Source organism: Danio rerio, chromosome 5, assembly GCF_049306965.1.
Source record: "Danio rerio strain Tuebingen ecotype United States chromosome 5, GRCz12tu, whole genome shotgun sequence".
Taxonomy (NCBI): Eukaryota; Metazoa; Chordata; class Actinopteri; order Cypriniformes; family Danionidae; genus Danio; species Danio rerio.
Genome location: NC_133180.1, coordinates 78,417,507 through 78,427,974, shown reverse-complemented (window position 1 = coordinate 78,427,974; position 10,468 = coordinate 78,417,507). Strand labels below are relative to the sequence as shown.

Here is a 10,468-nt window from a genome sequence, read left to right as displayed (position 1 = left end):
GCCGGTGAGTGTATATATGCATGCATATAGAAAATAGAGGACCAGACTGAAATTAAAGTCGTTTTTAGCAATAATGAAATGCAAATATTAATCATAAACACAGGCAGACATGTGGAATATAAACTCCTGCACTGATATCTCCACACATGAGCGTGTGTTGTGGTAATATATGTGTATTCTTTAGTTTGTGTGTGGATGTGTGCTGTTCTGCTGAGCGGCCTGCGGGCGGCGCTGCGGCTCGCTGTTGACGTCATATCCGCTCTGGGCGGCAGCAGCAACAGCAGCAGCTTCATTCTCAGAAACTGACAACAAGCGAAGCGAGAAAAACAGAGCGAAATCTGCATCCATCCTGTCGAGTTTCTCCATCCGGTGGAAATATATCGATACTTGCAAACAGAGGTGACGGTCGAGCGTTAAATCGGTGAGTCTGAGCTCGAAGCGGGCGACGGAGTCGCTGTTTCGGCCCGATTTGTCGCAGGATGTCTCGGTGTTTGTGTCGCTTTGTTCTGAGCGGCAGCCATTTTTAATCGGCTCGCTCATCAACAAGTGCTGATGAAGCGCTAATTAGGGGCTCAGGTTACTAATTAGAGCTGCTAAAGGAGTTTTTCTCCGGTGTTTTTCGGTGCTCGGGCCGCTGGGAGTCTACCGGCTGCTCTGCTGGAGGTCTCTCCCCGCGGTGGAGGCTCTATCCTGGGCTAACGGCTGCAGCAGCTCCGCTAACCCTCAGAGCGAAATATCGGCCAAATATGTGTGGTGTTGTGTGCAATACTGTGATAAACCGTGTGTCTGCAGACTGTAGTGTGTGTGTATTCGTGTGTAAATGTGTGTGTTTAACTTAAACGAGCTGTTTATTCAGTAATGGTGCTGGAGAGCTGGTGTTTACATCCTCATGCTAACGTTAACCGTGCTGGATTATAAATGAGCTCGATACACACTCTTTCTGTCTGTCCTTGTATGATGTGTGTGTGTGTATAATCTATAATAATATACATCAGCTCTGTCGTGTAAAGCAGATCCTGCAGTGAGATTCACAGTTCTAGCTTGATTTAACGTTAGCATGATGCTTATGACGTGAATAAATCACGATAGTGTCATAATAATCGCCATTATAACCTTTCCCGGTGATATTCTGGCGGATTTCCTCTGATATTGTGTGTATTTGTGTTGAGAGCAGAGCTGCTATTCACTGTCTCTCATAATGATGATGATGAGGAGGAGGATGATGGTGGTCAGTGTGGGTATACAGAGGTGTGTTATTGTTCACACACACTTACATGTTCCCTTTAAATGATTAGACGAGCTTCAGAATAAATGTGTGCTCGTCATTCAAGGTTAATTTCTTTCGTTCTTCAGTTTTTGAGGAAAACATGCAGGATTTTTGTCTTTGCAGTGGACTTCAGTGGTTTGAGGCTCTAAATTACAGTTCCATTGCAATGAACCATTGAGGGATCATTTGAAGTTGGTTTTAGATTGTCATTCGGACTTTCTCCTTTAATAATATACCATCAGAAAATATTCTTTGCAGATTCCTAATAGTGAAATCATATTATCAGCTGATGACCATCACAATACAACACTGATTACAGACATTTAAATAGTGCTGATGTTGTGTTGAACTCGTACTACATGTGATTTCTGACCGAATACTCACAGTCGAGTGTTAAACAGTATAGGGAGCTGTCACAACTTCTCACTGAACCAATGACTGAATATTAAACTAACGTAACCTCAATAAATAAACCAAAGAACATTGAGATCTAGAGGAAGAATATATATATATATATATATATATATATATATATATATATATATAATCTTGTGATTAAGTAATGTGTACTATTTATTTTTTAAGAAAATGATTGTTTCTTTAAGTAAGAATATAATTAGTAAACATCAATGAATTCATGGAGTTAATCTTTAATAAAACACAGCAGAATTTCATTAGTTATTAACTTTTGATTTTAGTGCATTATTGGGTATTAATTATTTACAGTAAGTTTGCTGTTTTTGTGCTCAGTTTGTCTCATATAATGGCTGGAGGCCGCTGTAAAATAGTGTTTAAAGTCTTCATCATCATGGAGTAAACAATGAATTCTCTGCCTGGGCTTTTTTTAAGGATATTCATGTAGTCAGCAGCTTTACTGAAGTTAGTTTCTCATTTCTTCTGTCCGGTTTAGTTCTAATTGCAGGTGCAAAAATGCTTTTAACGTCTAAAAATGAATGGAAGTGAATGAGAACGGAAGTCTCGAGCCAAAAAGATTTAAATGGCAGCGCCCGCTCGTTGGCAAAGAATAGGGTGAATACCGCGGTTTGGAAAACTCAAGGTTTTAAAACCACCAAAATATTCTGCTACACCATTCCTATATGTGTGACATTTTTTATTTATGTTTTCTTTTTATTAAAGGACGATAGTATCGGAAAAGATATCCTAAAATGCAGTTTTAAATTGTAAAGAAACCTGTGTATTTGCAATTATTGAAGACCGCAGAAGTCAAAAATTGATTTGAATTATTCAGCCTGACATGTTTACTGCTCTAATATAAATAAATAAAATAAATTGTGTTATAAAAACACAATATAAATAAAAAAACTAGTTTTTACCCAGACACTTAAAAAGAATATATTTTAGAGCAGTAATCACAATACCGGGAAACAGTGATATTTTTATCCGAGGTTATCATACTGTTAGAATCTTATACCAGCTCATGCCTATACTTTATATTGTTTCAGTATCGATATTGTAATATCCGCATTAGTCTCATCATTAGCCTGTGCTTTATCAGTTGCGTGTGTTTGTAAGGCCTGTGACTGAGCATTTCAAGAGCGTTTAGAACATTTGGACACAAAATATTATGATGTTTGTAGGTGTAACAAATATTTCATTGCATTTAAATTATTTATGAGCAATTCCAGCGTTATGGACGTGACATTTGCAGTAAAAACTCAAAACATACATTTGCACAGAAAGTGTCCGTAAACATTATATTAAACTTTGGTTCATATTTTCCAGAACAAAAGAGTTAAGGGGACAGAAAAATATAAATCTGGGAACATGTTATGTACTTTAAATGAGGAAAACAAGCGTTATGGATGCAACAAAGTCTACAGGTTTGCACAATACAACATACTTTGTAGAAATTCTGTGAATTAATCTGCACAACCCAAAAGAAACGATGCTAATCTAAAGGATGTAAGGTGGCTCTCTATGAAACTAAAATGTTTGCTTTTATTTTATTCAATATTTCCACATTTATGAGGAAAAGTGTGGTTATGGATGTGACATCTCTCCGTTATGGATGTGACGGATGTGAAATTGCCACTTGTGTGACTTTGGTAAATCTAATAGAATAGTTTAAAAACACTGACAGATGCATTTTTGAGTGTCTAAAGTACTGTAAAATACAAGAAACTGTTTCCGTATTTTGGTGAAAACTTAATTTTCTCATGGAAAGGTTGACATTTGCATGGAATTGCTCTTATACAAAATAGATAGGATTTATCTTGTTTCTAGTCCAAATTTCTACACTTTACAGCCAAAATGCGATTATTTTACTCACCGCATTGGCAGATAATCTTGCTTGTTTTAATGGATTGCTATTTCTCCTGTAGGTCAAAACAAAGCAATATTTGACTTGATCTAAGATCTTCAACATATCTGCACCAGAAAATTACATTTCTGTCCCTGAATACTGTTAGACTCCTCAGAAAAGTGTCAAATAGAGCTGTTCAAGCATGTGCTGAAACTGTATTCATATTGCAATATTTTATTGTTCTTGGGTAAATATTGCAATATCTCATTCTTTCAATATCGTTCAGCTCTAGTGTGTGTTTGTGTGTGGATGTGTTCAGGAAAGGTAGGTTTGTCTCCTCACGTTATTATACTTTTCTCCGCAGAATCTGACGGTACTGAGGAAGAGGTGCAAAGAAAAATTTCCATACTCGATGACATTACATCGCAATGTCCGATCGTTTGGGGCAAATTACCAAGTCCAAGGATGGGAAAAGCAAGTATTCATCACTCAGCCTATTTGACAAGTACAAGGGGAAGTCAATAGAAACTCAGAAAACCACAGGTGAGCCTCGACACTTTGACATCCCACACACACGACACATACTGTGTCCTATTACACGTGTAGTGTCTATTTTTGTGTAGAAAGTGCACACATACGAGTGTGTAACAGAAGAGTGTGCAAGCTTGGGGAAAAGCTACCCTCTCATCAAAGGGATTATTCTGTTGCTTAGTTACAAGCCCTGTCAATCATCTCGTCACACCATCAACAAATCTGTCATCTTTAATTTCTGGCCATATTGGAGATGTTAACCTGCCGTTCACGAGTGTTGCGTGCAGACAGTTCTCCTCAGGTGTTGGCAGAATTATACGTTCAGGAGCTGATCACCAAGCACACATCTTTAATAATTCATATTTATTTAAACAGAAAATATTTGTAATGTTTTTCATGTTGTGTTGTCCTGCAACAGCAAGAGCTTCTACAATCATTCAGGCATCTTACTGAATAAGAATATAAAACATAAACTAAAAAAAACAATACACTTTAAAAGAGAGTAATATTAGATAGATGGTAGTAATAAATGATTATATGCATAAATAAACAAACATATTACAGCAGATTGTCATTTCGATCTCCATCAATCATTCAAACATCTTTTTTTAACTAATTTATTTATTTTACACATTGTCAAGCTAATTTCTGCAGATCTGCACATTTGAGTTCACTGCTGAATGTTCTTGGTATTACTGTGTGAAAGTGGCTGATGTGTTATTTGCATTGTTTAAGATAATCCGCACATTCTTCAAATGATGCATATTGCATATAATTTTGGGATTTGCAGTTGCATTTGGATTGTGTCACAACTTGTGCATTCATGTTGACAATACAGTTTGCAATTGCGTTTGGAAAATCCTTTCATACATTTGATTCTTGAAGCATGGAGCACAGCTCAAACGTGCTGCCAAGTATTAATACTGTAAATATAGTTTAGGTTATTAATCCTCTTGGGGCAATTCATTCTGACATGGTGGTGCTTCACATATTACAAGAATGACACGCTTAACACAATAAACACCAACACTTAACATCAAGTACACAAACAAAAAACTGAGGGGAAAAAATTCAATAATAAATAATAATTACTAAAAATAATAAATAATAATCCACCGATTGCTTGCATTTATTACGTAACCGAATTGCTTCAGGCACACTGTAAATTTATAACGATTTGTGGAACCTCTTATTGTCCTTAAACATCACCCAGGGGGCGTCCACTCAAAATGATTGTGTGAGTGTTGTGTATTAGGGCTGCACAATATATAGTTTCAGCAACCATATCCCAATATGTGCATCTGCAGTAATCACATCACAGGATCTGCCATGTTAGATTGAGATTATGTAGTTTAGGATTGTATATATTATATTGAGGATATATAGCCACGGTTCCACATACATGAGATTTGTGGAGTTACTGCTGAGTTTAATCATGACGGAGTGATAGTTTATTATTTGCAGGCTTTTTTTTTTTTAAGCCAAAAGAGAGTTTAAAGCATCCAAGCGCAAGCAATTTTCCCATTTGTATCTTAATTAGACAATAATTCTGAATTATTGAAATGGTGAAGTCTTTGCTGTATTTTGTATTTGATAATTATTTTTTTATTTCTGTATCTGAATGTGATTTGATTGCCCTGAAACTGTGAAGCACTGTTTATTTCACTTTTATATTTGCTCTGTTTATCTGTGCTTGCAATTTATTACATTTGATGCATGATTCGCTCCTCCACTGAATCGCCAAAATCAATATAGATTAATAGATTATTTGCAAATCAAGCTATTTAAATCATCTGGTGATTGTTTATATATAAAGTTGATATTTTTTCTCACATTTCTAATCATAATAGTGTTCATAACTCATCTCTAATAACTGATTTCTCTTATCTTCATCATGATGAAGGCACATAATATTAGACTAGATATTCTTCAAGACACTAGTGTTCAGCTTAAAGTGACATGTAAAGGCTTCACTAGGGTAATTAGGGTAAAGTTAGGGTAATTAGGCAAGTCATTGTATAACAGTGGTTTGTTCTGGAGACAATCCAACACTAATATTGCTGAAGGGGGTGAATAATATTGAGCTTAAAATGGGTTTAAAACAATTAAGAACTGCTTTTATTCTAGCCTAAATAAAACAAATAAGACTTTCTCCAGAAGAACAAACATTAGAGGAAATACTGTGAACAACTCCTTACCAATTTTCAATTCTGTATTGCAAAATGTATTGTAGAACTGCTAATTATGTCAATGTGAGATTTGTCTAATGTCATGCAGGCCTAGTGTGTATGATGTTTCCCCCTCTCGTCCTGCAGTTGTTGCACGTCATGGCTTACAGAGTCTTGGTAAAGTGGCCGCAGCCCGGCGAATGCCTCCTCCCGCTCACCTGCCGAGTCTGAAGTCTGAGAGTAAAGGAAACGATCCCAACGTGATTATCGTGCCCAAAGACGGTACAGGATGGGCAAACAAGCAGGATCAACCCGATCCAAAGAGGTCAGACACTTCTCATTCATATCCAGCGCACAGTGTAGTGTTATCATGAGCACGGATCTTCTGTCAAGAATAGAATGAACCGCCAACTATTTCAGCATATGTTTTACACAGTGGATGCCCTTCCAGCTGCAACCCAGTACTGGGAAACACCCATACACACATTCACACTCATACGCTACGGCCAGTGTAGTTGATCAGTTCCCCTATAGCGCATGTGTTTGGACTGTAACCGGAGCACCCGGAGGAAATCCACACCAACACGGGGAGAACATGCAAACTCCACACAGAAACACACACTGACCCAGCCGAGACTCAAACCAGAGACCTTCTTGCTATGAGGCCACAGTGCTGACCACTGAGCCACTGTGACGCCTTGTTGATTTGTAATATGTAATTCAATCCAGAGTTCAGCAAGCAGATTTGGAGATTTCAGGAGTTGCCCGTTCATTTATAAAGGATTTTGGGTGGGCATGTGCTCCCCGAGGGCGTTACAAATATGGCCGCCGAGTGAACAGACTTTTTTGAAAGGGACTTTGATTAAATCCCTCCTCCTTCTTCAGCTCAATTTCATGTAGAATCATGTGACGTGATCAGTTTTTCTTGTCATGCGATGATTAAACAGTAAGAGTTGAGGATGAACATGCATGTGCATCAGTGTACTGCATCTGTGCAGCTCTTAAAGGGACAGTGCGCTATATTCCTGCTGTCAGCTGAGCTTATTATTAATAAACGAATAATAAAAGACAAACTCACTCTCTGCTCTCGACAGAAAGGTCATCTTTAATACATACAGTGACCATATTTATATACTTCGTAATATGTGTATATTTGAATACTGTTGTGTTGTTTGTTAGTGCCGTTCTGCTTTGCTATTGAGAATTGTGAAGTGTCATGATCTTTAAGACGTACAGGTGTAATGGCAGCCTTATTTACAGAGAGAAACTAAGATATAAACTGCACTGCAGCTCTAAGTGTGAACTGAAGGACAGATTGAGGTGTGTGTGTGTGTGTGTGTGTGTGTGTGTGTGTGTGTGTGTTTACAGCAGGTGCATCTGTAGGTCACACTGATTGTGTCGTGCAGATCTGCATATATTAAAGGCTTGTGTGCAAAAGGAGAGATGCTCATGTGACGGTGTCGGTCCTGTGTGTTTGGAGATTATGAGGATGTTATTACAGCTGCAGTTATCATACAGATAAAGTGGATCTGTTTCAATGTCACAGCAAATATTCAGTCTTAAATGCTATGATTTAAAGGGGCAGCGCACCCAAAATATTCATAATATTATACTCGGGTGACATTTTCCAGCAGTGTGTGCTTTAGCTGCAGATGCTAACCTCAAAGCAGACTCTGCATGGCGTATCTAATACAATATTATGCTCTTCATCATGTTATGGTTTTAAAAAGTGCTGAAATATTGACTGAAATCTCACAGTAACCGAGTCAACACATCATTAATCTACTAAAATACACATAGCTGGTGTCTTTAAGTTCATATTTTCCAAACAAAACTCTACCTAAATACTCATACAAACACTATTATTATTATTATTATTATTAATATTTGAGAACTTGCATTATTATTGCATTATCTATTTAAGTTTGTTTATAAAAAGAATAGGTTAATATTGGAGATGCTAAACATAGCTGCACTTTTAGAAACACTCGTACTCTTTATTTTACTTTGTTCTCTAAATACCCAGCTCTATTTCTGGATGTGAGCTGATGCATTTATTGATATGCATTGAATCTGTCATCTGATTGGCTGATCAGAGTGTGTGTGTGTGTGTTTCCTCCTGCAGTTCCGTTGCATCATCAGCACAGCTGCCGGAGCCGCAGCCGCCGCTGGCTTTACAGAAATCTGTGTCCAATCTTCAGAAGCCCATGCCAATAACCAGCCCGGAGGTACGGCGTGTGTGTTGTACATGAGTAAAGGTCATAATCACGTGTGTGAGTGTGGTGTATGAGTAAAGGTTATAATCACGAGTGTGTGTGTTTTCTGTTCCTGCAGAGCACAAGTACAGGTGGACCAAAGCAATGGGCACAGCTCAATGGAAAGGCAGTCGATCAAGATGGTAATGATTTTCAGCTCTCTCTGCGGATAATATGCAGATATTCAATGATTCAGCATGTCAAGACTGTGCATGTGTGTTATATTAATATTAGAGCATGACCAATTTTATTTCAGATACCGATATCAGACTAAATAAGTACCGATATCGATGTATATCGGCCGATATTCTTCATATGCAGAGTACAGTATCAGTCAAAAGGACACATACCTATTCATGTGTCTAAACTTGACTAGTACTATAAACAAAATACAGTATAACCATGAATATATATTGATATATGAACATTTTTGCTATGATTTTTAATATATATTTTAAAGTAATTTTTTAGCTCGGCTCAATATTGTGATGATAAAGTAAATCATGAGAAACACTTTATTTTGATGGCATTATTATTACTATTCACAGCTCTTAGTTTTACACATACACAGTACAATATGCATTGAAATGCTTATACTGTAAAAAATCATATTTAAAGCAACACCTTGGAGTATAATTTGTAATGCTAATAATATATAATAAATATAAATGCTATTTGATCTGTGGTGTTTGTGTTATCTGTTGAACTGAACATGTTGTAATGTAATTGTTTCTGTTTGGATCATCTCTTACTGAATTCTGAAGTTATTATTATGTCACGTTTTCACCATTATTTTTACATGAAATATGCATAAGTTGCTGAATGCCAATAAATAAACAAAACTCAAATGTGTGTGATTGTGTTTCAGGTTTAAAGGTCTCAAGCCGACTGCAGCCCTTCTCTCACGAGGATTTTCCGACGCTGAAGGCAGCAGGAGAACAGGACAAAGTTGGCAAGGAAAGAAGCGTCTTCGATCCGTCGTATGGGCCCGGACCAAGCCTCCGCCCGCAGAGTGAGTCCAGCTCTACACACCGACGTTACGATTAAAGACCCAAAAATGAAGATTCGGTCATTAATTACTCGTTCCACACCCTGAGAGCTTCGTTCAGTCAAAGCACAAATGCAAATTATCATGATGATAGTAAATCTTTCATACCGGGGATGCCCAAAGATTTTCATATGAAGGGCAAAAAACCAAATATCATTGAGAGCCGTGGGGTGAAGATGAATATACCAAACTATTTTACAATAAAGTTGCTGTGGGTAATTTCCCTTATTTATTTCAGAATATTTCAAAATAAATAGAAATTATTTAATTATAACTTATTGCAATAAAACATTGAACACTGAATACACTAGTCAAGCAGAGTCTGCCTTTGCCTTGATTTGCTCACTAAAGTCTCTGCACTGTCCTCTATCTGTCGGGTGACAGTATGCACATTATAAACTAAATTACAGCATTTAAATTTAAACATTTCATTTCAATTCGCTTTTTTTTGTGGCTTTACAATAAAACAAGCAGACTAAAGGTTGTCATTTTAAATTTGAAATGACACCATCTAAACCATCTCCATCACTCTCTTCTCAGATGGGATGGTGGGCCAAATCAAAGGTTACCATGAGCCTACCACGCATCACAGACATGTGATTAATTGCATTCAATTTATGCATTGGTTGTTTATCTAAATTTGACCAATCAGATCTTGTTAACTTTAACCCCGCCTTCAAAGTAGTTTCTGTTCTGCTATTGGCTGGAGCTGAACCCAGAGCTGAAAATAAACACTAATGGCGGGAAAATGACAACAGCCAATCAGAGTGCGAATATCTGTGTTTGAAAGACTGAATGTTTGCACCTTTACATGGTTGTTTACTCTGAGTTAGAATGAATTAGATCTTGTCTATCCTGTTTATTTTTATATCAAATAAATAAAATAAAAGAATGATAAATAATAAACAAATAGGTAATGAAAGTGAACATTTTCTA

The 10,468-nt window shown here is 37.1% G+C and overlaps 1 protein-coding gene across 15 annotated transcripts in view; it reads left to right on the top strand.

Annotated features, from left to right (window-relative positions):
* Positions 1-252: 252 nt before the first annotated feature.
* prrc2b (proline-rich coiled-coil 2B) overlaps positions 253-10,468 on the top strand; it is a 44,757-nt gene continuing 34,541 nt past the window's right edge. For all 15 annotated transcript variants that reach the window (XM_073951703.1, XM_073951709.1, XM_073951706.1 and 12 more), the window contains exons 1-6: positions 253-421; positions 3,895-4,073; positions 6,377-6,554; positions 8,355-8,457; positions 8,564-8,627; positions 9,353-9,496. In XM_073951703.1, the coding sequence (XP_073807804.1) occupies positions 3,959-4,073; positions 6,377-6,554; positions 8,355-8,457; positions 8,564-8,627; positions 9,353-9,496 (604 nt within the window). In that variant the 5' untranslated portion in view covers positions 253-421; positions 3,895-3,958. The remainder of the gene's footprint in view (positions 422-3,894; positions 4,074-6,376; positions 6,555-8,354; positions 8,458-8,563; positions 8,628-9,352; positions 9,497-10,468) is intronic.